At 50.2% G+C, this 27,645-nt stretch overlaps 1 protein-coding gene across 1 annotated transcript in view; it reads left to right on the top strand.

Moving 5' to 3' along the window:
• Positions 1 to 27,645, top strand: part of RBM19 (RNA binding motif protein 19) — a 140,374-nt gene that overhangs the window by 13,725 nt on the left and 99,004 nt on the right. The window contains exons 8-17 of the mRNA XM_023204080.2: positions 57 to 135; positions 2,482 to 2,553; positions 3,576 to 3,779; positions 5,158 to 5,288; positions 6,205 to 6,326; positions 6,755 to 6,851; positions 10,254 to 10,364; positions 12,513 to 12,713; positions 15,560 to 15,689; positions 25,431 to 25,606. Of these exons, the coding sequence (XP_023059848.2) occupies positions 57 to 135; positions 2,482 to 2,553; positions 3,576 to 3,779; positions 5,158 to 5,288; positions 6,205 to 6,326; positions 6,755 to 6,851; positions 10,254 to 10,364; positions 12,513 to 12,713; positions 15,560 to 15,689; positions 25,431 to 25,606 (1,323 nt within the window). The remainder of the gene's footprint in view (positions 1 to 56; positions 136 to 2,481; positions 2,554 to 3,575; positions 3,780 to 5,157; positions 5,289 to 6,204; positions 6,327 to 6,754; positions 6,852 to 10,253; positions 10,365 to 12,512; positions 12,714 to 15,559; positions 15,690 to 25,430; positions 25,607 to 27,645) is intronic.

The following is a 27,645-nucleotide window of genomic DNA, read 5'->3' as shown; positions in this document are numbered from 1 at the left end:
TTCGTTGGGTTGTATTTTTATTATGCGGTTGGTAAGGGGAAAAAAACTTCTTACAGAAAAATGTTACGGAATTCCTGGCACCCCTGAAACCAGTGGCCATTCGGATTGTGAGAAACGCTCATGGGAATAAAACAGGTAAGATCTGGGATGTTTCCGGGTGGGAAAGGGGGCAGACAGTGAAGATGGAAGGTTGGGGTAGTTGAATAAGGGAGAAGTTTTAAGGACACCCGTTTTTCTTCCTATTTGTGGTCCTCAGTTGTGTGGATGTGGTCAGCCTGGACAGGTCAAGGCTGCATCTCTTGCCCCAGCCTTTGGAGGCCTGGTGCTTTTGAGGAGGAGTTTTGGAGGAGTTTCCACCTGTGCTTTTCATCCTTCCCTTCCTCATGTTAGCCTTTGCCTATCCCAGTGGGCTCACCTATTGCACTGAAACAAATGCCATCGGGTCCTGGGGTTTGCTGGGCCAAGTCCACAGGCAGCTCTGCTGGTGCGCAGGGCTCTGAGTTGCTGAGCCTATGTGGTGTTGCCCCGTGCCACCCTCCCCGCAGGTTTACACTCTGGGCAACCAGGCACCTCCCTTGGCTTCAGAGCCCTGGGTTCTGGCCTCCCTGAGATGAGCAGTGTGGCTGGAAGGCAGAGTGTCTGAGCTCAGGAAGGTGGACACCTGCCTGTGCCTACTCCTCCTTGCTGGCCAGACCAGGGCACTGCGGGAGATTCAGCAGCAGACTTGCTGCCTCTCAAGAGAACCACCCTGAGGCCCTCTAGCTGCAGGGAGGCTGGAGGCTGGAAGCCGCTGGATGTGTACTCTGTCTTTGGCAAGAAGACAGTGGCCTGGGCAAAGCAGTTGAGATCTACCTAGGCTGACACCTGGGGAAGAAAGTGTGCTTGAGGGATGGTCTCCTCACTGTCACGTTTCTGCGTTTCTTCCCCAACTCTCCTCTTATCAGGAAAGTCCCGCTTACCCGGCCGACCATTCAGCCACCCATCCTTCTCCCTGCAGACTGATTACAGGGCAGGGTGAGGTCAGGGGAAAGGGCTCTGCCGAGGTGCAGATCTCAGGTAGGAGCCCTATGACCTTGGACAAGGGACTTAGCCTCAGGTTTTGTTTGTTTGTTTTCTGTGCAGTCAGGTAAACCTGTCTCACCAAGTTGCATGAATGGCTGTGTGTACAGCATTTAGTGCAGTCCCTGCTAAGCCCCTGTTGCACACTCTGTGAAAGCTGCTGGTAATATTCATGGTGGTGGTGGTGATGGTGGTGGTACCCTTGCTTTTATGGCACTTCAGAGAACAGAGAGGGAGCAGGAAGAAGCATATCTGAGTTGTCGGGGCCAAGAGAAAACCATATTGGAGGCCGTGGAGTTGGAGAGAGCTGGGATCCAAGCATGAAATGTTGAAAAGCAGCAGAATATCCCCTGCAGGAGAGCTGGGGAGGAGGCAGGCTGGGCCTCTTAAGCTTTAGGGGCCTCATTAAAGATTGTGTGAGTCTCAGCTAATCAGCAGTCTGAAGTGGGAAGATTACTTGAGCCTAGGAGTTCAAATTCACCCTGGACAACATAGCAAGACCCAATCTCAAAAAGAAAAAGATGGTGGGCTTCAGTCAGGATGCAGGGCCCCCTGGGAGCTTAGAGCAGGGGAGGGCAGTGATCAGATTTAGGATGGTCCCTGGCTGGTGAAGAATGGGTCCTGGAGCCAGGCGTTTGCTATCCTCTAAGGGAGGATCAGTGGTGATGGGGCCCAGGGTGTGACCATAGAGAGGAGGAGGGAGAAGGATGGAAGATGTTTATAGGGATGGATGAGGTGCCTGGATATAGGAAAGGAGGGCACAGAGGAGTCACGGAAAGCATCTAAACAGCCTTGTGATTAAAGGCAGAAAACCCAAGGGCTTTGGACCAAGTAATAGACATTGCCAGCTGTTAGCTGTGTGCCCCTGGGAGGATTTCCTTAATGCTCCAGAAAAGCAGGGGAATGGTCCTCGTCTTGTTGCCTCACGGGGTTGAGGCCCAAAGAGGTCAGGAAGCGGAGCCTCTTGTGCTAGAGGAAAGACTCCACCATCTGCTTGTTTTTTGTACAAGTCAAGGCCTCAGGCGCACAGGAGCAGAGTGGGTGTGGAGACAGTGCTTCCAGCACCTAGATGGGTCCTCATGCTTTAGCCACAGGCCCTTCTCCAGAGAATGGCTTGGAGCAGGTGCCAGTCAGAGGTGGGGTGAGGCTTGGAGGGAGACAGAAATGCCTCCGGGGCTTCCGACTCCTGGCATTCAGCATCTTCATCCACAACACCAGGCTGGGGTCTGGATGCTCCCTGCGGAGGGAAATTCGGCTGTGGGTGGGAGAAGAGAGGGAGACCCTTTGTATTTTGTAGATTTGGCAAAGGTAGAGGTTTCTTCCTCACTTTCTGCTCCTAGCACAGTAGGGGTATTCCTCTGGGGACCCCCACAAATGTCTGCAAGGCCTGCAAATTTTACCGCTGTCATTGTCCTCTGTCAGGATACATCTTTGTGGATTTCAGCAATGAAGAGGAAGTTAAGCAAGCTCTGAAATGCAACCGGGAGTACATGGGTAAGGAAGCCCTGGCCACGTGCCGTCTCTGTGTTACAGGGTTTCTTCGTTCCTTCGTTTCCTTTACACGTTCTTATTGAGTACTGACTCTCTGCAGACACTGTTCTAGGTACTGGGGACACAGCAGGGAGCAAACAGACCCAAATCCCTGCTCTTCCAGAGCTGACAAGAGAGTAAACTGACTTAGCAGGGAGAGACAGGTAGTTAAATGTGTGATCCATGCTACAGGAAAACACACAGGAGGCACGGGTCCTGGGGAAGGCAGGGATTTGAGGAGGCTTGGCTTTAAACAGGGTCCTGTCTGCTTTGGCCTCACCAAGGGCAACATTGGTACACAAACCTGCAGTTGAGGAAGCAGGCTCTGTCTCTACAGGCAGGATATTCAGTAGAGGGAACAGCACGTGCAAATTCCCTAGAGTTGGGAGGTCTTTGGAACAATACCCAGGGATATAATCTTTGACCAATCCCTGGGCAAGACAAGTGATTTGAATCCAGCCGTCAACCCCAGTGAAGACTTGAGTTGTGTTAGAGAAGATGGAGAGCCTTGGGAATCTTGTTAGCAAGTCAGAAGTTGGGTATTTATTGAACAGCTAGTAGTGCCTGTGCAGGACACGGTGATAATAGTACCCTAATCAGGCACACGGGCTGTGCATGTAAATAAATCATCAGCAGGTAAGTACCCAGGGCTGGGCTGTCACCTAAGACCTTTCCCAAGGCAGAACAACAAGCAGTGCCAGAGAATACAGCCCGAAGTTTAGAGAATGCATCACTGTGGTCTGGGATAACTCAAGCAGGCTCCCTCCAGGGCTGAAGCTGAACTGGCAGGGTGAGTGAGATTTGGGTTCAGGCCTGGTGTTGGCTTACGCTGCTGCCCCAGGAGACAGGGCAGGTGTTGGGTGTTGTCATCTGCAACATTGATTGTGTTTTCTGGAAGGCAGCAGAGAAGAGTTTGGAGTCACCAGCAAAGAGTCGCTGGCAAGTTCTAGGCCTCCCCCTGGAGCCCTGACTCCTCTTCATTGCAGGTGGGCGCTACATCGAGGTGTTCAGGGAAAAGAATGTCCCCACCACCAATGTTGCGCCAAAGAATACCACCAAATCCTGGCAAGGCCGGATGCTCGGGGAGAACGAAGAGGAGGAGGACCTGGCTGAGTCCGGAAGGCTGTTTGTACGGAACCTGCCCTACACCAGCACCGAGGAGGATCTGGAGAAGCTCTTCTCCAAATATGGTAGGGGGGAGGCCTCTGGGCCGTGGATAGCCCAGCGGCTGTGGGAACCAGGCTCTGACTCTGACATCCTGGGTTCAAGTCCCAGTGTGCACACAACTCGACATCTCTTGCCTCAGTTTTCTCATCTGTAAAATGAGACCAAGTGCCCCTGAGCTGCTGTGAGGATTCAGTGACATGATGAATGCAGGGATTCGCAGGACAGGAAGTAAAAGATATTAATAGCATCTCTGGCATCTTTTGCTGTCTGAGCTCTCTAACTTCTCCAAATTCAGAATTGAAGCGATTTGGATGACTTTTTTGAGATACTCCCTTGCTGTCCAAACTCTTGCCACTCAGTATTGGAATTGAGTAACTGTACAGGTTTTGCCTGAGGAGTATACCTACACGGCGTTCCTCCATATCTGAATTCTTCATTATGGAAAGTCTTGTTATCCAAGCTGAGCACCAAATAGATTTGACAGTGTCAAGGTTAGTGTTGTTGTTGCTGTTATTTCTCAGGCCATGAGCTTGAGGGCCCATAGTCCAGCTTGGTGACAATAGGCTGCGTTTGTTTGTAGAGTTACCATTGTTGAAGGGCAGGAAGGGAGGGTTCAGGATGAGGGGAGGTCTTGATACCTTTGAGATCCCAGCATTGTCTCCCCATGTCTATTCAGAGGCCAGCTGTAGGTTGTGGAGGATCGGAAATGTAGGTGGAACACCTGATGTAGGCCCCGTTGTCAGGGTGAGGATGCCCTGCGTGGGGCCTGCCACCAGGAAAACTGACCTGACCTCCAAGGCTGGGGCCTGCCCCCAGTGGAACTGTGTGGTGTTCCCTTCACCGATCTGCTCACCAGATCCTTCACACAGGCTGGCATCCCGGCTTACACTGCATGGCTGGGCTGACTGGGCATTCTTTGATATACCCCAAATGTCCATTTGGGAAGGAAAGACCCAGAGAGGGGACACGGTCACACCCTGGGGTTCAGAGTGGAAAGCACTGCAGAAAGGGTGTGCTTTAATTTGAGCATCATGCTAATATCATCATGGAAGACGCTTCTGTGGCACTAACTCTAGCGAGCACTGTTTAGTGCACTATGCACGCATTAACACATTTAGTTGTTGCAGCTGCCCATGAGCTAGGTACCATTGTGCCGTTATACAGATGAAAGGACTGAGGCATGGGGAGGCTCAGTGATTTGCTCGAGGCAGGCTACATGTGTAGTAGGTGGTGGTGCTGGGCTCCAACCCAGGTATTGTTGCTCTTAGGATAGACACGCGTAGGGGACTGGGAAATGACACCCGTGACCTGTGAGGTTGGCTCACAGCTGGTGCTCGCCACATTCTTCCCTGGGGCTGAGTGGTCTGGCCCACCAGAGACCAACACTTCTCCTGTCCTCAGGTCCCCTGTCTGAGCTCCACTACCCCATCGACAGCCTGACCAAGAAACCCAAGGGTTTTGCATTCGTTACCTTCATGTTCCCTGAGCATGCTGTAAAGGCCTACTCGCAGGTGGACGGGCAGGTATTCCAGGTGAGGCCCCTCCTGGGCTGGCCGGGAGGTTGCGGGACTCACGTGGTCAGGAAAGGCTGTGTGTGTGTGTGTGTGTGTGTGTGTGTGTGTGTGTGTGGACACAGGCGTCCACTTTGTGGGCTCACATGGTCAGGAAAGGCTGTGTATGTGTGTCTGTGTGTGTGTGGACACAGGCGTCCACTTTGTGGGCCTAAGAAAACGTGCAGTGGCATGCTAAGTCACCGCCTCACACAGGCCACTAGAAGGTAAGAAATCGCGTGAGGGCAGGGTCTGATCTGTTCTGGTCACTGATCTGTGGCACCTACACTTGTGTCTGGCACATAGCAGGCACTAAAAAAATATTCCTTGAATGGAGGAATTTGCTCTCCATTTCTATAGATCCCACCTTGGAAGAGGAGTAAGAAGAAAGGAATTTTTACAGAGGCATATTAAAATGGCCACAGTGGAATATAAGAAGCTTCTCTTTTCCCAGTGTTACCAAGTCATCTACTTAGCATACATCCTCAAGCCCCAGGCTACCTCATCCTCACCCGTTTTCCTTTACTCATTCATTCATTTATTCATGATTTCTTGACCCCCTTGTTGCCGTCAGGCCAGACCTGGCCCCCCGGCATGAAGCTCACATTCTCACCAGTGCAGGGACAGGATGTGATGCAGGCTTAAGGAGCGGGGAGAGGGCTGCAGGTGCAGATAATACACTGACCGAAGTTTCCTGTGTGTAGCTGTGTCAGGTGGCCTCCTTACAACGTCGAGTCCCTGTGTCAGGTTGGGAGAGAGTGGTCACGTTCTACCTGACCTCTCTCCCACCCTCTGATCAGTGCCAGGCCCACCTTACTCGTGGCAGAAGCCAACATCCTCCACCAGGAAACACGGCTTAAAGGTTTCTGTTTACTCCCTTCCTGTCATTCCCATCCAGGGCAGGATGCTCCACGTGTTACCATCCACCATCAAGAAGGAAGCCAGCGAGGACGCCAGTGCCCTGGGATCATCATCCTATAAGAAAAAGAAGGAGGCCCAGGACAAAGCCAACAGCACCAGGTTCTCAGTGCCCCGAAGCTGCTGAGCCCCAACCCCAACCGTCTACCACCCTCACCCTGTGCTTTCTAAGCCACCTGGGTCTTCTGACTCCTGATGGGTTTAGTTCATACCTTACCGAGCTTCAGTTTTCTCATCTGTGAAATGGGAGAATGATAGTAGTGCCGTACTTTTGTGGTGCTGTAAGGTTTCGATGAGTGAATGTATGCGAAGTTCTTAGTCCCTGACACAGATGAAGCACTGTTAGGGATGGTCCCTGTCATCATCCCTCTGGTTGTCTTCAGGCCCTGTATATGTAGCCCATGATAGGGAAATTGGAGGAACGTAGAAAGGCAGGCCTAGGAGCCCATTTCTTACAGGATTCATGTCTGAGAGCGAGTTCCCCTCCTCCAGCTTGGTCTGATCTCCCTGTTCTGCCTCCTGCCTCCTAGCTCTCACAACTGGAACACATTATTCATGGGGCCAAATGCCGTGGCTGATGCCATCGCACAGAAATACAACGCCACCAAGAGTCAAGTTTTTGACCACGTGAGTAAAGGCCGACCAATCCTCTCTGGGATCTGGGCCACACTGAAGGGGAGAAAGAACAGGAGGCACATTGTGCTGCTGTCAGCTGTGAGGCTGGGGCCTCCAGGGCTTTCCTCTTGGGCCTTCCCAGAGGTCTCTAGAATGGAAGGTGGTCTCCCAGTCCTCCCTTTGGAAACATCCCCAGCCAGCCTCTAGCCCTGGCTTCTCATGCCCTTGTGTGGAGCCACCCCAGAGAATGCGATTGACAGTGGTGTTGACGGGACATTCCTGAGCCTTCTGCTGGGCCACAAGCATTAGTGCGTGGTACTTCTCACAATGGCCATGTGAAGTAGGGGTTCTTGTATCCTGTTGTCCAGATGAAGAAACCGAGACCCAGGGACACAATAACTTGTCCAAGGTCACAGACTTGCAAAGAGGTGGAGGTGGGAGGACACCAGGTCTGACCAGCTCTGGTGCCTTGGCTCTGAACTGTGTCTCATGATGTCCGCAGCCCAGGCAGCCCAGGTCTCTGAAGCCAGGGGAGGGGTCACTGGGTTCCGTTCCTCCTTCTCTCTCGAGTCTAGCCTTATTCCTTCTGAATTCTCCATCCATCCCGCTCCCCTACATCACGTAGCTTTAAAAATCAACATGATGTTTTGATAGACATATAGATAGCGAAATACTTACCATAGGCTAGCCAATTAACATTTCCATCGTCTCACACTTGCCCTTTTTGTGTGTGTGGCAAAAAACACCTAAAATCTACTACAAAAGATATTGCTAGAAGCGGAAATCTCCAATGTTAACTCTAGTCCTCATGTTGTATGTTTATATTAGATCTCTAGACTTACGCAGCTGACATATCTGCTCTTTTGTATTCTTTCTACTTTGGATCCTATATGTGCTTTGTACCTTCTATAAAAGGATACTTTTTAAAAGGTATATTCAAGTAGGTGTGTGTGTGTGTATATATATATACGTATATATATACACACATTCTTATACATATACACATATATGTAATTTTTTTTTTGAGACAAGTTGCTCTGTCACCCAGGCTGGAGTGCAGTGACATGACCATAGCTCACAGCTCACTGTAGCCTCCCAAATTCTTGGCTCAAGCAATCCTCCCACCTCACTCTCCCGAGTGGCTAGGACTACAGTTGCATGCCATCATGCCTAATTTATTTTTATTTTTGCAGCGATGGGGTCTCACTATGTTGCCCAGGCTGGTCTCAAACTTCTAGGCTCAAGTGATCATCCCACCTTGGCCTCCCAAAGTGTTGGGATTATAGGCAGGAGTCATATAAAGTATATTTTTATATATATATAAAAATATATATATCAGTACAAACTATGCTTTGTCTGAGGTACTTTGCAGAAAGCCTGAAAATACCCTGTTCTTTGTATATTTTGTATCCTCATACCTTCTTTTAAAATGCATGCATCTGGGCTGGGCACGGTGGCTCACGCCTGTAATTCCAGCACTTTGGAAGGCTGAGGCAGGCGAATCACTAGAGGTCAGGAGTTCAAGACCAGCCTGACCAGCATGGAGAAACCCCATCTCTACTAAAAATACAAAAATTAGCCTTGTGTGGTGGCTCATGCCTGTAATCCCAGCTATTTGGGAGGCTGAGGCAAGAGAATCACTTGAACCCAGGAGGCAGGTTGCAATGAGTCGAGATCATGCCACTGCACTCCAGCCCAGGCAACAGAGCGAGACTGTCTCAAAAAACAAACAAACAAAAAAACATGCATCTGGAGTTGGAGGCAGCTGAGTTCTTCCCAGGCAAACCTGGGAGTGTTTTTCATCAGATTAACAAAGGACGTGGATGGGTTTGGCTCATAAGCTCCTTGCCCATTGCTGTCCACCAGGCACTGAAGGTCAGGGCTGTCCATTAGGGAATGTGAGCCACATGTGCAGTTGGAAATCATCTATTGGCCACGTGTTTAAAAGGCTAAATGAAACAGGCAAAATTAATATTAATATATTTCATGTAACTCGGTTTATCCAAGATATCTTTGTTTGTTTATTTCCAAGACAGTTTTGCTCTTGTTGCCCAGGCTGGAGTACAATGGCGTGATCTTGGCTCACCGAAGCCTCTGCCTCTTGGGTTCAAACAATTCTCCAGCCTCAGCCTCCCAAGTAGCTGGGATTACAGGCATGCACCACCGTGCCTGGCTAATTTTGTATTTTTAGTAGAGACAGGGTTTCTCCATGTTGGTCAGGCTGGTCTTAAACTCCCGACCTCAGGTGATCTACCTGCCTCAGCCTCCGAAAGTGCTGGAATTATAGGCCTGAGCCACTGTGTTGTCCAAAATATTATAATTTCAACATATGCACAATGTTAAAAAAAAAAATTACAAGCTATTACAGTCTTTTTTTCCTCACAGAATGCCGTGTGTGTTTTCCACGGAGAGCACTTTGGATGCATCGCATTGCATTTCACAGACTGAGTGGCTCTGAGGAGCTTGTGGCACTGTGGTGGATGGCACAGCTTTAGACCCAGGCCAGCTGGGGGCCTGCAGCCGCTCATATCCCCCGAGTACTCTGAGTTCTGGGAATGCAGCAACCCCCCAAACAGGAGCAGTGAGGTTCCTGTGGTGCCTTCTGGTGAGGGAGAAGACACTGACACATTAGCAGAGGTGCAGTGTGGCAGGCCTGGTGAGGGCAGAGAACAGAAAAGCCACAGGAGGGATAGGGTGTCACCGTGAGGCTGGGCTGGTCAGCAACATGACACGTAAGCAGAAACCGAATGGAGCAAGGGAATGTGGGGTAAGAGCCTTGGAGGCCAAGGTCAACAACTGCAGGACCGCTGCGGTGGGATGAGCTCAGCATGGGAGTGGCAGCAAAGACCCGTTTGATGAGGGGAGGGAGTGCGGGGGGGACCCTGGGGTCCCGAATCTACTGTGTGAGACCTGGGAAGCCAGAGCCACTGGGGGGCCAAGCGCAGTGGCTCATGCCTGTAATCCTGGTACTTTGGGAAGCTGAGGCAGGTGGATTGCTTTAAGCCCAGGAGTTCAAGACCAGCCTGGGCAATATGGCAAAACCCCATCCCATCTCAACAAAAAATATAAAAATGAGCTGGGTGTGGTGGCGTGCGTCTGTGGTCCCAGCTACTCAGGAGGCTGAGGTACGAAGATTGCATGAGTCTGGGAGATTGAAGCTGCAGTGAGCCATGAACATACCACTGCACTCCAGCCTGGGGCACAGATATGGCAGAGTGAGACACTGTCTTTTTTTTTTTTTTTTTTTTAAAAAGGCACAGAGCCACTGGGGGCATCTGATCAATGTAGGAAGATGAGCAGCATCCATGGAATCCATTTCCATCCCAGCCTCCTCCGCAGGCTGTTGGGAGATGGGAGGGCCAGTAAGTCACCTGGCCAACAGCCAACCAGGACTCCTCCTTTCCTCTCCCACAGGAGACCAAGGGCAGCGTGGCCGTGCGCGTGGCTCTCGGGGAGACCCAACTCGTCCAGGAAGTGCGGCGCTTTCTCGTAGACAACGGGGTCAGCCTGGATTCCTTCAGCCAGGTGAGTGCTCTCGGCGGCACAAGCCAGCAGCCACTGGAGAGTCAGGAATGGCCTTTCCAGGGGAGACGCAGATGGATTTAAGGATCTGGCCTTCTAAGGACTGTTACTGATTTCTAAATTGTCTCTAAAGAAAGGAAGGAATGTTACATGGGCTCAGACAAGTGGCCTATCTGACCCTGATTCTGTCTGTCCAGAGCCATAGGTCTGCCTCTAACCCCACAGTTCCCCCACACAGATCCGGACCCCCAACATCTCACTCCCCTACCCAGTGGCTTCCCAGAGCATCTGTTGTCTGTTGGGGACTTTGACCCTTCTTGAACCTAGCAGGGAAGAGTCCAGCACCTCCATGTGCCTGTTCTCCACGAAGTAGCAGGTCTTAGATTTATGGATGACTGCAGCTTAGAGGGCCCCTAAGACATCATGAGACCCCTTCATTTTACAATCTGGGATACCAACGCTCAGAGAGTGGGGAGGTGACTTACAAGGTCAAACAGTCTATTTGTGAGAGGAGCCTGAACTAAAACTCAGGGCTTCTGATTCCCAAAACAGCCCTTTCAACAGCCTTCCCAGGCCTTAAATTTTTGCCTCAAGATGGATAAGGAGGATAGATGGATAAAGATGGATAGGGGATGGGTAGATGGATAAGGGAGGGATGGATGGATGGATGATGAATATGGATGGTGAATGAATGGATGGATCGACTGGATGGGTGGATGGATGGTGGATGAATATAGATGGATGAATGGATGGATGGATGGATGGATGGATAGATAGACGGATAAAATAAATATACTAATAACTAACATATATTAAGATTCACCAAAGCACTCTTCTAAGTTTACGTGTTTAATTGGCTCATTTCATTCGCATGGCCACCCTGTGAAAGCAGCTGTACTGTGCTTCCACTCTACAGAAGGAACCATAGTCACAGAGGGGTGAAGTCACTTCACAGCTCATAATGGTGGAGCTGAATTTGACCACAGGCTTTCTGGCCCCAGAGTCTCTCTCTAACTGTAACACTGGGCCTGAGTTGCACCTAAAAGGCCCGCTGGTGCCCAGCCTTTCCCACCTACAGATGGTTTTCACTCCCCTCACCTCACTCAATCCTCATATTAACCCTGTGTGGCCTCTATAAGATGGGTGTGACTGTTAACCCATTTTGCAGATGAGAAAATTGAGGCCCACAGAAACAAGGTAATTGACCCAAGGTCTCAGGTTAAATTAGCAGCTGAGCTAAGACTTATTCCCAGATAGGCCATATGCCTAGATTTTTCCATTATATTTTATTGGCTCTTCTATTCTCCTCCAACATTATTTCTTAATAAAATTATTGCTGACGTTTTCAGAGTGTTCATATTACATGTACTTTTACTAACCCTTTTAATGAAAACTTTTCCTGGAGCAATCCTGTGAAATAGATGCTCTGTCCTTGCTGTCGCTGCAGGAACTGAAGCACAGTTAAGTGCATTTCTCAAGGCTGAATAGCTAGTCTTTTAGTTTGAATTCTCCCAGAAGCAGATTCTGACACAAGGATTCAAGGGCAAACAGTACTGGGGGCAGTGCAGAAAACCCTGGTGAGAAAGAGATGTGGGGAAGGGAAGGAGCCCAGGGTGCAGAGTGTGCTGCTGCAGTTCGCTGCCCTATGGGTGCCTGGAGCTCTGCCTAGGGGAAAGCCTGCAGCGCTCATACCTCAGTCTCATCCCACCCAAGGACAAGGGGACCAGCAACTCCTGAGAGCTGGGGGCTGCTCCCAGGGGGCGTTAACTCTGCAGCACATCCTGCTGGCTGCACGTGGTAGCAGGTGGGCAGTGTGTAGTTCAGGAGCCTTGGTACTGAGATGCAGACCCCAGCTCCTGGAAGCCTTGGAAGGTGCAGCCCTGCTCATGAGTGGAGGAGGGGCTGGGATTTGATCCAGGAGCTCCAGCTTCAGAGCCCCAGGCCTTACCCGCCTCTGTAGAGCTGCCTGGCAGCCTTGCAGCAAGCATCATGCCAGAGAGGGTGGCTCCTCCTGGGTCCATCTCCTAAGTGCCTGGTTGCTGAGGTTCCAAATGGAGAGCCTCATCTGGAGACCCCCACAATCCCTGCTGGTGTCAGCTGGGGACCCTCCTCCCTCCTGTGGTCCCACGTGTGGGCATTTCCTCTCTGCAGGCTGCAGCAGAGCGAAGCAAGACTGTGATTCTGGTCAAGAACCTCCCGGCAGGCACCCTGGCGGCCGAGCTGCAGGAGACCTTCGGCCGTTTTGGCAGCCTAGGCCGCGTGCTGCTGCCAGAGGGTGGAATCACCGCCATCGTGGAGTTCCTGGAGCCCCTGGAGGCCCGCAGGGCCTTCAGGCATCTGGCCTATTCCAAGGTAGGGCTGCTGGAGACCCGGAGTTGATCTGGAGAAGGACCAGTGAGGGCTGCTTCAAGGGAGAGGGTGCACTGGACTATGGATTCACAGATGTGGCACGTGGGAGCTCACCCTAAACCACCCGTCTGGCTCATGGTTGAGTATCATCCCTAGCGCCTGCAAACCCATCTGGAAGGGAAGAATGGGAGAGGGAAGTTCTTTTTTTTTTTTTTTTTTTGAGACAGAGTCTTGCTCTGTTGCCCAGGCTCAAGTACAGTGGCGCGATCTCTGCTCTCTGCAAGCTCCGCCTCCTGGGTTCACGCCATTCTCCTGCCTCAGCCTCCCAAGTAGCTGGGACTACAGGCGCCCGCCACCTCGCCCGGCTAATTTTTTTGTATTTTTAGAAGAGATGGGGTTTCACCGTGTTCGCCAGGATGGTCTCGATCTCCTGACCTCGTGATCCGCCCGCCTCAGCCTCCCAAAGTGCAGGTGTGAGCCACCGCACCCGGCCGGGAAAGGGAAGTTCTAAACCATCCTCCAGAAAGCATGCCGTGGTTCCATGCCTGACTCTAGCTTTTCTTTGGCTTTCTTTACCCATGTTAATTTGGATTAACATTTTAATTTTAATTAAATGTGTTCATTCTTTTTTTAAAAAAATGTATTTTATTTATTTATTTTTAAAGACATGATCTCTCTCTGTCACCCAGGCTACAGTGCAGTGGCGCCATCTTGGTTCGCTGCAGCCTCAAGCTCTGGGACTCAAGCAATCCCCCCACTTCAGCCTCCCATGTAGCTGAGACTACAGGCATGCACCACCACGCCTGGCTAATTTTTTTATTTTTTGTAGAGGGCAAATTTCTGGCTCATTTCTCTATTTTTGTAGAGAAAAAGTTCTCCCTATTTTGCCCAAGAAAGAGCATTCTTGATGCTTTTGCAGTCTTGTAGCTACAATGAGATGAATGAAAGTCATTTCTGTAGGTGGGGCTGTCTCCTGGTTCTTGGTTTAGAAAAAAGCCAACAGTTGTGTATTAGTTTGCTGGCTGCGGCTGTCATAACAAATTTTCACAAGCTAGTTGGCTTGAAACAACAGAAATAGATCGTCCCACGGTTCCAAAGGCCACAGTCTGAAATCAAGGTGTCAGCAGGGTTGTGCTTCCTCTGAAGGCTCCAGGGAGTCTGATCTGTGTCTCTTCCAGCTTCTGGTGGCTCCAGGCATCCCTGGCCCATGGCTGCATCACTCCAGTTTCTCCCTTCATCCTCACGTGGTATTTCCTCTTCTCCTCTCAGTCTTCCTCTGTATTTCTGTTAGAAGGACACTTGTCATTGGATTTAGGGTCTGCCTGGATAACGCAAGATGATCTCATCTCAAAATCTTTCACTTAATGAAATTTGCGAAGATACTTTTTCCAAACAAAGGTGCATTCACGGGTTCTAGGGGCTCAAGACATAGACATACCCTGTGGGGCCACTACAAGTATTTTCTGTTTATATGGCACTTTAGCACTTTGCAGAGCTTGGTCTCCCCTAGCAATTCTTAAAGATAGGTATTCGTGTCCCCCCCAGCAATTCTGAGAGAGAGATATTCATGTCCCTCCAGCAATTCTGAGAGAGAGATATTCATGTCCCCATTTTGCTGGTGAGGAAATGATTTCTCATTCTCTGCCACTTTAACCCCATAATAGTGTTTAGCTTGGGACTCTGTGGTCACTAAGCTCTCAGGAAGTCAGTCTGTGCCTGACCCGTAAGAAAAATTATCTAGGTGGGGCCCCATGACTGAGATGTGAGCATCCTTTGGAATGTGACACCATCCTTTCTTCCTTCTGCTTTGGGAGGACATGTCCATCACCAAAGGCTCTCCCTGTGTGAGCCACAGTTTGAGAGCACTGACTAGGTGAGGCCTCCTGTTTTGGGCAGTGTCTATTTCACCAACAAGAAGACTGCTGTCTTCATTTTGCACATATGGAAACTGATGCCCTCTCTGATGCCCTGGCCCACGATCGCACAGCTCAGTGTGATGCAGCTCGCTGTCTGCACGCCAGTCTGTTTCACTCTGAAGCATGTGTATGTTTTTGAAACATAACTAATTTGCAAGGCTTTCATGGAGTATGAAATTTGAAAAGATTCAAAAAGGGCATTTGTTGACAAGTCTCACTCCCACCCTGCCCTGCAGCTCCCCAGTGGCCAGCTGATGAGGCAGGTGTCATCCCCCTCACCCCCTGTCCCCCCGGCCCCTCTTTTTTTTTTTTTTTTTTTTTAAGAGACAGGATTTCCCTGGAGTACAGTGGCAGAATCCTAGCTCACTGCAGCCTCAAACTCCTGAGCTCAAGGGATCCTCCCACCTCAGCTTCCTGAGTAGCTAGGACTACAGGTGTGTGCCACTATGCCCAGCTATCCTTTTAAAAAAATAACATCTGCATGCACACACACGCACGCGTATACAGGTGTTGCCCGTGGTTATATGCACATAGAAAGTGTGTTCTCTTAGCGGGTATTTTACACTTCCTCCTGGAGAGTGCACTTTACCAGTGATGTGGTCTCTCCTCGTCCCACTCCCATCTAAGTATAAAACTTTAGCGTTTCATACTCTGATTGGAAAAAACACAAAGAGGGCCTTGGAGCTGCTGTATGTCTGGTGGCAACAGAGACTAAAGCCTCTCTCCTGTACCCTGAGATGCAGCACGGGGGCGAGTGTTGTCCTGAGGGAGTAGACAGCAGTCAGGGCTCTGGGCTGGGCTCCTTCCGGCTCCATTCTTGGGTGAATTGCCCATCCTCTGTGACCCTTGGGCTGTGATCTGCATGGGACTGAGTCCCTCCCTAGCAGTGTGTTGTAATGAGGACCCACAGGGCCATCACTCTTGTCTCTGCAGTTCCACCACGTCCCCCTGTATCTGGAGTGGGCTCCAGTTGGCGTCTTCTCCAGCGCAGCCCCACAGAAGAAAAAGCTCCAAGACCCACCTTTGGAACCTGCGGAAAAGGACCAAGTAGAGCCAGAAACAGGTAAGAGCTGAGTCTGAGACCAGGATGCCTTAGGGATGCCTTAGGCTAACAGGTGAGGGAAAGGAGGAGGGTGAGGGGCAGCGGGAAGTTTCTCATCGAGCCTCTGGTTTGAAGTTCTTTGTTCATGCTGGAGACTAGTGGGGCTCAGATTCAGATTTTATGGGCATGTCCTGTAACAAAACCAGTGTCAAAATTATGGATGCAGCATGCTTTTAGTTTGTCAATTAAAGCTTGTAGGGGAAAAAACTATAATCTGTTAACAAGAATTCAAAGCAAAGCAAGTGTAAACAACCTTCCTGTTTCAAAGACGGGCCAGAATGGCTCATGGGGGAGGGTGGCTGGTACGGGAGATACTTATTCTCGTGTCCTTGGAGTGGCAGTGCCCTCTGATGTCCAGTGACTGCAAAGGCAGGAAGGGAAGGGGAAGCCGTGGCCCCTGGGGGCCAGAGAGCACAGCGCCCACCTCCTGGCTAATGCTTCCTAGCTGGGGAAAGGAGTATCATTGGGCTTTGGGACTGGGCAGGACTTTCTTGTCAGGACTGCTTTGCAAATCACAAGACATTTCACATCCCTGGCCTGTGCCTCTGAGTGTCACCAGTGCCCCTAGTCCTTGTGACAACCTGGAACACCCCATGCTTTCCTAGATGCCCACAGTGGACAGTGTAGCTCCCACATTGAAGACCTCATAGTCTGAGAACCATGACCACATCTTAGAAGCCAAGACGAACAGGACCATGGTCATTCTATCCAGATGTTAAGATTTTCCTTGTCAGTAGTAACCACTCCCCTATATACACCCACAATACAGCAACCAGTTGTTTAATTTATTAAAATAAGGATGTTAAAAAAAAAAGAAAAAGTAATAAGTCCTCAGCTACTCTCTCCTTTGTTCTCGTATTTTTTTTTTTATAAAGACATTTCATAGTTAAAAAAAAAAAATAGTTGGGGAGCAACGTTGTCAGATTTGAGATTTTTTTTTTTTTTTTTTTTTTGAGACAAAGTCTTGCTCCGCTGCCCAGGCTGGAGTGCACAATCTTGGCTCACTGTAACCTCTACCTCCTGGGTTCAAGCAGTTCTCCTGCCTCAGCCTCCCGAGTAGCTGGGACTACAGGTGCCCGCCACCACACCTAGCTAGTTTTTTTGTATTTTTAGTAGAGACAGGGTTTCACCATATTGGCCAGGCTAGTCTGGAATTCCTGGCCTCAAGTTATCTGCCTACCTCAGCCTCCCAAGGTGCTGGGATTACAGGCATAAGCCACCATGCCCAGTCTAAGATTTTAATGAAATAGACTTTGCTGTACCTAACCTCCCCTGCCTTGTCCGCATTTCTCATTTCCTTGTTTCACTGTGGATCAGGACTGGCTCAGCCAGCGCAAGGCATTCAGATGTGCTGGTCTGGAGGCCTGTTTCAGTCAGGAAGCAAAATCCTTCAGTCCCTTTGCGGTATGAGGACCCAGAAGCATCCCCTGTCGTTGGGGTTAGTGATGATTGGTGTAAACCTTGTGAAAGCCTGTCTCCTGCTCCTGCTCGTTTATGAGTTAGCTCTCTCCACTCCGTTTGGATCAGGGTCTCCTTCAAAACCTGTGCTTGCTCCCATCAAAACAAAATTCTCTTTATGTCATCCTGGCTGGTTCTTCACTGTCTCCCCAATCACAGCTGCCTTGGTTTTTAATTCAGTTACTACCCTTGAACCTAAGTAATGTGTTTTTTTGGCCCAAAGCGAGTTCTCCTTCGAAACACAGAGATCATCTAGGACTGAGCGGCACTGAAATCAAATCCGGAGGAGGCCTCTTCCTGCAGCCTTGGGTGGCAACGGGAGGCAGGTGGGGGACACGTGGTGCCTCCCAAGGTGACCGCTTCCACCAGGCTTTTCATTTCCTTGTGTCCTGGGGATTCTCCCTCTCTGCTGTCTCCTTTGTTCTGTAACACTTGTCACAATTTCTATTTATTCTGTTTATTTGTTACTTGTATTTGTTTCCTATCTATCTCAGCCAGACTTTGAGTTGTGAAGGCAGGGAGTGGGGCTCTCTCCTTCACTGCCTGGTACCAAGCACCCCGGGAGGCCCAGGCATAGGGAAGCTCGGTTCGCAGGTATCAAGGGAATGAGGGAACGCATGAGAATCTGCCTCTCTGTCCCTTGGAAAGATGGGGCTGGGTCATACTTGTCTTTCTCCCAAGCCTCTGGCACATAGTAGAAGCTTAGTTAGGTTTGAACATTTGGTTTTGGTTGTTAGCCCTGCCTCAAAACACAGTGGTGACAGTAATACCATCTATCAGAAAAATAGTGGGGGCTCCCATTGTCCCCACCCGCACAAATGGCCCTTTATTTTATTTCACATGCTTATCACTTCCTGGAATTGTGTCATGAATGGGTTCCTTTCCCTGGTGTTGCTCTGTCTGACTCTGCCCCTGGAGTGGCCACTCCACACGCCGAGAGCCCGTTGACGTTGCTCACGGCAGTATCCTAGCACCCAGGAATGTGCCCCTGTGGCTGGTAGTGATCAGGAAGTGCGTGCGAGCGAACCCAAGAGCAAAATCAGCAGTTATGCCATGCCGGGCATGGTTCCTAAGCCCTTGGCATCCTCATCATGTACGGCCTAGAGCTCCTGGGGAAATGGCCCTGAGATTTCCAGTAAGCAGCCACTCTGTGACTGGACAAACCACCTGCCTCTCTGAGGCTTGGTTTCCATATCTGTAAAATGGGTGTGATATCTGCCCCATCCCCTGAGGGCGTGGTGGGATGTCATGTGCACATTACCAGTCTTCTGCTGCTGTTGGTGACCGAGCAATATAAATCACAGTGCATTTTGGGAGGCTGAGGCAGGAGGATCACTTGAGTCCAGAAGTTCAAGACAAGCCTGGACAACATGACAAAACCCCATTTCTACGAAAAATACAAAAATTAGCTGCGCGTAGTGGTGCATGCCTTGCTGTCCCAGCTACTCAGGAGGCTGAGTTTGGAGGATCACTTGAGCCTGGGAGATCGAGGCTGCAGTGAGCCGAGATTGTACCACTACACTTAGCCTGGGTGACAGAGCGAGACCCTATCTCAAAAATTAAATTTAGAAAAATATGTCACAGTGGATAGTCTTTAACTCACCATGGGCACCAGCCCTGAGCCAGCAGCTGAGCTGGGTGATCAAGTGGACACCACACAGATGCACAGACCCCCTTCCCCAGGAGCTCCTGAGCTGTGGAGGACAACAGAGCTGTTGGGGGACAAGTGAGATGTCACAAGTAGTAATAGAAGTGGGTCCTGAGTACTGAAGTGTCTGCAGCACAGCACAGGGTGTGTCGCGGAGAGAGTATGCTGTGGTTTAGTCAGAGTGTTTTCCCACCCCCTGCCTGCGGGTCCCCCAGCTTCCTGGGTCTACGTTGCAGGTTTGAGCATGTCCCCAACAGCCCCTACCTCCCAGAGGGGCTGCTTTCCAGGGCCTGACCATGACTCACACAAAGAAGGCCTTAGAGCCCGGCCGGCCGCCAGGCCTCCTTTGGCCCGGGAAGTTGTGCGTGTCTGTACTAATTCCAAGCCCTGCTGCGTTTTGCGTCATTGGTGAATTCCCACAGAGCTGATCTCCAGGGCCTCCTCCTGCCCTCTCACTGCAGGCAGCCCGTGCACAGCCCCTCCTGGCCGGTGCTGTTCTTTTCACCTGCTCCTCCCCCATCCCCGCCCTCTTTGCATTGTTCCCGAAGCCTCGCCAGATCCCCGACTCCCCCGTGGTATGAGGACAAGGAGGGCTGGGGGGGACTCAGCCAGCCCCCAAAGCCCTGGATTTTCTCAGGCTCCCAAGGAAGAAGAGTAAGAGGGGAGTGGACATAGCTTTTTTTTTTTTTTAATTTTACGCCCTTCCTTTCTGCAAAGCTCTCCTGTTCTCTGTACCAGTCTCGAGGGAGGGGGACAGCATGTTTTATCTCCCCACAACCAAGACCCTCACCTCCAGATAAAGGGCTCAGAGTGGGGGGAGGTCCTGAAAAGCTGCTTGCAACTGATAACAGTCTTTGCTGTCAGCTCCAGCGCCGAGAGCGGGGAAAGGGGAGGAGGCCGCAGTAAATTCTGTGGCCTGATTATAATAAAGCCCCATGTGGCGATGCGTGACTGGATTTGATTGTGCTAACTACAGATGGAAGCACATTTCCCCCTGCCTCTCCCAGCCCCCTCCAGCCCACCTTGCTTTTAGATCCTTCCCCTCACTCCCCCGCCCCCGGGCCCAACCCTGATTCCTGTCTCACTTCTTCCCTCCTTTTCTGGTTCCTGGTGATTTTGTTGGCAAACATCTGTTTGAGTTTCACAATACCTTATTTTTTTCTTTCCCATCTTTCTTTTGTCTCCTGACTTGGGGCCAACAGCAGAAGTGCTTTTTAAAATAACCTTGGCTTCACGGCCTTGGCTCCTGGCTGTCTCCACGCCTCTCTGGACACAGCCTGGCCTGGTGACTCGGGGAGCAGAAGCTGGCTGGCAGTGGCGCCCAGCTGTGAACTCGGATGCCTGGCATTGGCTGGCCTTTCTGGGAGTGTGAAGCCAGCAGCTCACCCTGCAGGGAGAAGGGGAAGGAGGGCCGGGGGCTCCCCACACTAGGTTGTCTTACGTCTCCCAGGGTTAGGGATTTCCAACATTTTCCCCTGGATTTCTCTCTCATCAAGGCCAGCTGGGCAGTGTGGGTAGCAGGGATGATATTAAGAGAAACTGTTCTCTCGCAGCACTCACTGCAGGCCCAGGCTCAGGTCTCACAGCCTGTTCTGCATTCATTCTCGTCATCGTCCTGCAAGTAGGCACCATGATGGCCAGCCCCTTTTTAGATGGAAAGAAGGAAGCACAGAGTTTGCATGACTTGAGCAAGGTCACACATGTGGAGAGAGCTGGGATGTGACCTGAAGCCATCAACTCTGAGGCCTGTGCTCTTACCTAAAACCCCACAGCTCCTCTTGATCATAGTAAAGGCTATTTCGTGATCGCTGTGTTCTAGGCACATGCCGAGTGCCTGACATACTCATCGTCCACAAGTAGATCTGTTCTGAGCCCAGTGCTGGAGATGCGGCACCAACTGAGTCAGACTGGGTCCTGTCCTCAAGCTCTCCGTGTAGCTGGGGAGCACAGATAGAGGAGCAAACTGCTCTGTACGGTGATGCCAGAACAGGACAGGGCTCTGAAAACAGGAAAGCAGAAGAATGGAACAGCGAGTGGCTGGGCCCGGGCTGGAGACTGCTTGAACTAGAGTGGACAGGATGAGCTCCCTGCGGGGAGGCTGTGTGAGAAGGAGCCAGGCCTGGGAAAGCAGCAGACCAGCAGAACAGGCAGAGGCCAGCAGGTGCAAAGGCCCTGTGGTAGGGAGCGGGGGCTTGGCAGGCTCGAGCACCAGAAAAGAGACCAGTGCGTTTGGAATGGAGGTGACAGGAGAGAAGGGAAAAGGGTAAGGGATGAAGTCAGGGAAAGTGGTGAGCCAGAGAGAGGGGCAGAGGGCACAGCAGCAAGGAGGCTCTTCAGTCATTCTGGTGAGGTGAGAGGTGATGGAGCCATGGCCTGGCATGTGGAGGAAGTAGTGGATACTTGCATTTCCAAACAGCCCAGCAAAGAGCAGGTGTATCAGGACTGCTGGCAAAGAGAACAACTCTTCCCCCTTCGAAGCACACCAGCCACCGCTCATGGACCTGGGAGGCCATGCGGAGGGCTGCTGGGCACTCTAGGTTGTTGCCCTTGTAAGACTTGGGAACTCCTGGAATGCCACGCTGGGGACTGGCTGGGTTCCGGGGCCTTGTGGGAGAGAGGGGGTGGGCCATTATCTTTGTCAGTGGTCTGTATACACCTGTGTTTTGCTGGGTTTTGAAACAACCTATACAATACATCCTATGCAATATACTCACATTAATTTACAGTTCGTTTAAACTTCAAATGTAGATTTTGCATTCTTTCTTGTTCATAATTATTATATCGTCATCCTTTTAAAATTTGGTAATTGAGTTTACAGTCACTTACTGTTCTGTTTACCAATGTTCCTACAAATTAGTATGACTTTGGGGTTTTTGTTTGTGTATGTATTTTTGGTATTAGGGGAGAGGTGGTTTTAATAAACTCCATTTTATGAGTACGGGTGCTGAGACAGCAGTGAAGTTACTCGCCCAGGGTCATGCAGCTAGGTTGTGGCAGGGCTGGGACTAGGCCTGCCCTCCTCGTCTTCCAGGGCCCTTCTCCAGCAGATCTCTAAAGACCGTGATACCCTTGAATTGTTAGTTCTTCTAGGATCCAGGGTGAAGTTTCAGGTGTAGGGTGGTTGTTGCTATGAACGCAAGGTTCGGGGAAAGAACGGACGTCTCCGGGGTCAGCCAGAGCCTGCGCTGTTGGAGGAAAGGCAGACCCCTTTGAGAACATCTTTCATTTCAAGCTGGGTGTTCCTCCCGAAGGGGAGGGTAAGAGGCTGACTTATGGGAGGTTGGAGATGCCAGGTGAGCCCCATGCCAGGCCAACTGTACACCCAGATAATAAGTCTTCACCATCCTCACATTTCCCTCTTGTTCTTCCTGGGCTGGGGCTAAGAGCAGCTGATCTGCCAGGGAAGGGATCCGTCCATTCCTGCTCTCGGCTCTGTTACTAAACCCAAACATCACACCTCCCTGGGCAGGTGCCTGGGCATTTAAAGACGCCCTTTGCAGCACACCAGCCACCGCTCATGGACCAGGGAGGCAGTGTGGAGTCAACTCCAGCCGCGCTAAGGGGTGCGGGCTCCCCGGGTTGTTACCCTTGTGAGACTTGGAACTCCTGGAATGCCACACTGGGCACTGGCTGGGTTCCAGGGCCTTGGGGTAGAAAGACAGAAGGGCATCTGCCAGTGCTCTGGGGCAGGCTAGATGCAGGGAGCAGAGCCCCGAGGCTTCAATGAGCTGGTGTACTTGTTGACTACTGCCTAATTTAAAGTCCCTTGCCATTAAGGTGCCAAGATTTAAAAACCATGGGATTTCCTCAGTAGAGCTGGATTTCCTGCTTCTCTTAATAGATCTGAATTCTGGCCACGCTAGGTTGACCTTTCTGTCAATTGGCCAGTGCCAAGAAGGGGCTGCTCCCTTCAAGTGGCCACGAGCCCTCTTGGTCACCATCATCCCCACTATGCTTTTCTCTATAAAACTTTTTTCCAGTCTTCCATGAACCTGTCTCATCAACCAGAAGGTGCCTGAGATTTCGGGTTCCGATGCGGCAGCCTCCAGAACTCTCCTTGGGCCCCCCATTTTCTGTGATGTGGCTGCTGTGGTCATGAGTGAGACTGTACTCAGGGCATCCAACCATGTGCCTGGTGCGTGGTAGGGGATCTCATCAGTGTTCTCTTCTTTCTCCTTTAATCTCCAAGATGTCAAACGCCAAGGAGGGCCAGCGGGGTGGAAATATCATTCCCTGCTGAAGGTCATGGTTTTCATCTCCATTGAAGTTCTGGTCCAGGACCTGAAGACTTAGCTGCCTTGCATAGCTTTAGTTCTCACCATTAGTGGTACTTTTTCCTCCAGCTTTGTTTGAAAGTTGGGTTTTGAGTACAAAGGGCCATACCATGGAGTCTCTCTTGTTGTGTAAACTGTGTTAGTTTCTTGGTTGGGGGAGGAGCCTTTGTGTAGATTTCTTCTTTTTGTCCTGGTATCTGAGTCTCGACTCTGGGCTTAGCAGAGGGAGGAAGGCAGTGTATTCAACTGATTATCATGGTAGCTGTTTCTGTAAGGACTTAAAAGGGTTGTTTTATGACAAAGTGGTCGAAGCTTAATTAGGACTTGAAAGCGTTCGGCTTCCGTCAGAAAGGGCACGACAGACAGAGGCATCTTTGGTGCTTGGCAGTGAGAGTGTGTGGAATGGAGCTGAACCCCAGAAAGCCCCCTTACATCATGCAGAAGTTTGAACTATGCAAGTGAAGGTGTGAGTAGAAGAAGCAGGCTGTCTCCATCAGCTCCAGCCTACCTGCCCATGGGACCTCCAGGTGCTTCTGCCAGGCTGGGGTGCAGGGTTTAACTCTTAAGGGAGGTCACTGGTCATCTGCTTAGAAACATTGAGGGTGAGGGCTGTGAAGGCACAGCCTGAGAACTGCTCTGAAGAATTGCTAAGACAGTTTGATTTCCTGGGGGATATGAGAATAGCTTCAGAAGCCTTGTCTTTGGAGGAGGAATTTGTCTCCAGGTCCTAATCATGTGACTTGGGGAAATTGGGGAGCTTGAAACGAATTGAACACATTTCCTCCTAAGATTTCTCAAAAGATCATGACGCTGCCCTGTTCCAACTTCCTGAGGCTTCTGTCAGCTGAGAATGAAATCTACACGCTTAGGGGCACTGCAGCTAGCAGGTCTAGTCTCCCTGCTCCCAACTCCCTGAGCTGTAGCCACACACAGACAACACGCACGCACACACGCACATACACAGACACACACACCCCTTGCTAACTCACAACTTCACGTTTGCTCTTCAGAGAACCTCTCTAAAGAGCCTCTCCCTAAAATGCTGTTCTTTCAGAGTAGGAGCGGCACAAGTGCTAGCAGTGACAGGTTGAAATGACAACCATCCCTAATGCCATTCTCCAGAAATAAACCAGGAGCATTTTATGCATCTCCTTCCTGTGATCCCTGTGTGTGTGTGTGTGTGTGTGTGTGTGTACACACTTGTATGTTTTCTCATAAATGTGCAGATCATGTTTTTTGTTTGTTTTTTGTTTTTGAGATGGAGTCTCACTCTGTCACCCAGGCTGGAGTGCAATGGCTTGATCACACGAACCTCTGCCTCCCAGGTTCGGGCAACTCTTGTGCCTCAGCCTCCCGATTAGCTGGGATTATAGGTGCCCACCACCATGCCCGGCTAATTTTTGTATTTTTAGTGGAGACAGGGTTTCACCATGTTGGCCAGGCTAGTCTTGAACTCCTGACCTCAAGTAGTCTGCCCGCCTCAGCCTCCCAGAGTGCTGGGATTACAGGCATGAGCCACCGCAGCTGGCTTAGATCATGATTTGAATTACCTTGAACATTTTCTAAAATTACAGTATACATTTTTTTTAGTATCTTAATTTTTCTCTCACTTTTTTATGATGAGCTTTGTTGTGTGTCATTAAACGTTCTTTGGAAACATCATTTTTAATGACTACATATTATTCCAGCTTTTGGTGGTTCTCTACCTTACCTAGTCTGTTGTTTGTGAACATCGAGTATTTTCAGTTTTTCCCTGTGATGCATAACTCTGAATTTAATATGTATAGACAAAACCACTCTTTTTGTGCATATGCTTCCTGAAGTAATGCATATGAGGGATTTTGATAGTATATAACGTTCTTTAGGCTCAAGGGAGTAGTATTTAGACTCTTCCTAAGTTTTGCTCCCATCCTATAATTTTTGAAAAGTTTTAAGTTGCATTGTAGTTTGAAAGTTCACTAAGGGCTATTTTTTTGAGGAAAAATAACATTTTGCTGAGGCTTGTGGTTCAGTAAAACAGTTCACATGGTAATTTATTTTGAAGTTCAAATTAGTGTGAGCTGGTCCTGTTTAGGCTCTGTTTGGGGGCTATGTTTCGTATTCCTTTCTCTTTACAACATAGCAGGGGCAGGCCTTTCTCTCCGTCTCAAGAGTTGCTGAAGCTCAGTGCAAGTTGGGGATCACAGTGCCCCTTCCTGCCACTGCCTGCAGAGGCAGAACCCTTTTACCTAGTAGGCTCTTTGCAGTTGGCCCCAGGGCTCTGGTGGGTTTGACATTATTTCATGGATTTGATGTTTTTGTTTTTGTTTTGATGGGGTTTAGTGCCTGATGGTAAAACCCCAGAAGATGAAAATCCAACAGAGGAAGGAGTAGACAACTCTTCAGCAAACATGGAAGAGGAGGAGGAGGAAGAGGAAGAAGAAGAAGAGAGCCTCCCAGGGTGTACTCTGTTTATTAAGAATCTCAATTTTGACACAACAGAAGAGAAGCTGAAGGAAGTGAGTGGTTTCTCAGCCCAGTAGGGAGCGGTATGGGATGGGAAACCCTAGTCTACTGATGTGGCTACTGCATTGATTCTGCCTTAAAACATGACGCGTGTTAATATGGACTTGGGGGCAACAACCAGCACCACCTACTTGACCCCTTCTCCTGGGGTGTCCCGTAGACAGCTCAACTGAAGACTAGAGCAGTAGCAAGGCTGGCCAGGGGGCCTGAGAGGGGCTACCACATATGCTTTGGAGACATACCAGAATCTCTAGGGAGACCGTGTAATATGAAGGCAATAGTTGTTTCTATGATGTAAACTACCGAAAAGTAAATGTCAGCACAATCCTCTCAGCCTGCTGGGAATAATGGAGAAGCCACGTCAATGAATGAGGGTCTGGGCCTGACCTGGAATCCCTGGATGGGGTGAGATTTTTGCATTTATGGGAAGAGGGAAGGGGATGAAAGGGCAGGGAGCTCCAAATAGAAGGTTGGTAAAAGCCAAATGAGGGCTGTGCTGAGTGAGGGCCGGGGGCTTCTAGAAGGAATTGGACCAGCGATCAGGAAACAACGGGGCCTCCAGTTCCAAAGAAGTGGGGTCTGCAAGCTCCCCTACTGTGTGGCACCTCCCTCAGGAGACCCTTTATTTCTAGAGACTGGGCTTGGCACAGAATAAACACTCAATGGGTTTTTCAGTTTTTTGTTTTGTTTTAATGAATAACAACAGCAGGCTGATAGCCATCAACTTATTCTGGGAAGGAAGCTGGCCGTAAGAATTGACCTGATTGATTTCTAGAAATCCCTCTGAACCCTAAAATTCTATCATGGGGTCAAGAGAGAAGACAGTGTCCACTGAGCCTCAGGGGTAGGAACATGGTGGGCAGATGATATGGAGGCAGATGTGGGGGTGTGGTAGAGAGGCCGAGGGTCACAGCCCCTCTGGCTCAGCCTCTGTGATGTGACTGTCCCCTTACCTATCAGAAGAGCAGCCCCAGCAGCAGAGATACCCTGACTAAAGCAGCAGCGTTTAAGGAGCCAGGATTCACCTGATTAAGCAATTGGAAACCCACCCTTGGACTTGCCTTTGGCTACTTCCTGGTTCCATTTTTGTTTTGCTTTGCTTTTAAACAGCGGCATGTGCTGGTAGCATCCAAAAGGTAGATAGATTTGAATATCTCAGATAGATTTGAACGTTAGTTTTATTTTTTTTCTGGTGCGGGTCTGGTATGGGAACATCATTTTCCGGGATCATTGTTTCCTGGGAGATGCGCACAAACAGCAGCCCAAGAGCATCCTCTGAATTCAAGGATTCTGGAGCTGGAAGTCACAGCCAAGATGACCTAGTTCACTCTCTTCATGGAACATGGCTGGAGGCTGAGCTTCAGAGACGCTAGGTCACTGTCCTTAGGTCACACAGTCCACTTGAGGCCCTCGAGGGAAGAGCCCCTAGTTCCCAGGGCTCCTGTCTCACGCCCTGAGTGGAGAGCCGTGGTTAGCAATCAGCCTCCTTGGGCTTGGATCCCAGCTTTGCTCCATGCTAATGACGTGACCCTGAGTGAGTCTGTCAGCCTTTCTGTGCCATAGTTTCTTCATCTGTAACATGGGGATGTTAATAGACTCTTCTCATGGAGTTGTTTTGATGACTGGATGAAGGAGATATTCCAAGTAAAGCACCTGACACTTTAAACACAAGAGTCAGTAAGCGGCTGCTGCTCGTAGTATTTGTTTCTCAAGATTCTCCCTGGCCCCTGGGCTTCCCCGTTGCCCATTGGTGAATGGGCACCTGCCTTTCCCTGGGCCCCGTGTGTGGTGCTGAAGAACCAGGTAAACATGGATTTTGCTATGATTGGGTTTCATATTCTAGCAAAGGAGACAGAAAAAGTTAAGGGGAAAATAGAATAAACTGTGATTTAAAATTTTTGTAAAAATTATTTTGGCATTTGGTGCAGGGGGCAGTGAGAGGCCCGGACTGGGACAGTAGATCCCACGCTCCGGAACTGAGGCCCGGCTTCCCGACTGCATGATCTACAGTCAGTCTCTCGCTGTTCTGTGT

This window comes from Piliocolobus tephrosceles, chromosome 10, assembly GCF_002776525.5.
Source record: "Piliocolobus tephrosceles isolate RC106 chromosome 10, ASM277652v3, whole genome shotgun sequence".
Lineage (NCBI taxonomy): Eukaryota > Metazoa > Chordata > Mammalia > Primates > Cercopithecidae > Piliocolobus > Piliocolobus tephrosceles.
The sequence above is the reverse complement of the archived record's forward strand: the minus strand, read 5'-3'. Positions and strand labels throughout refer to the sequence as shown.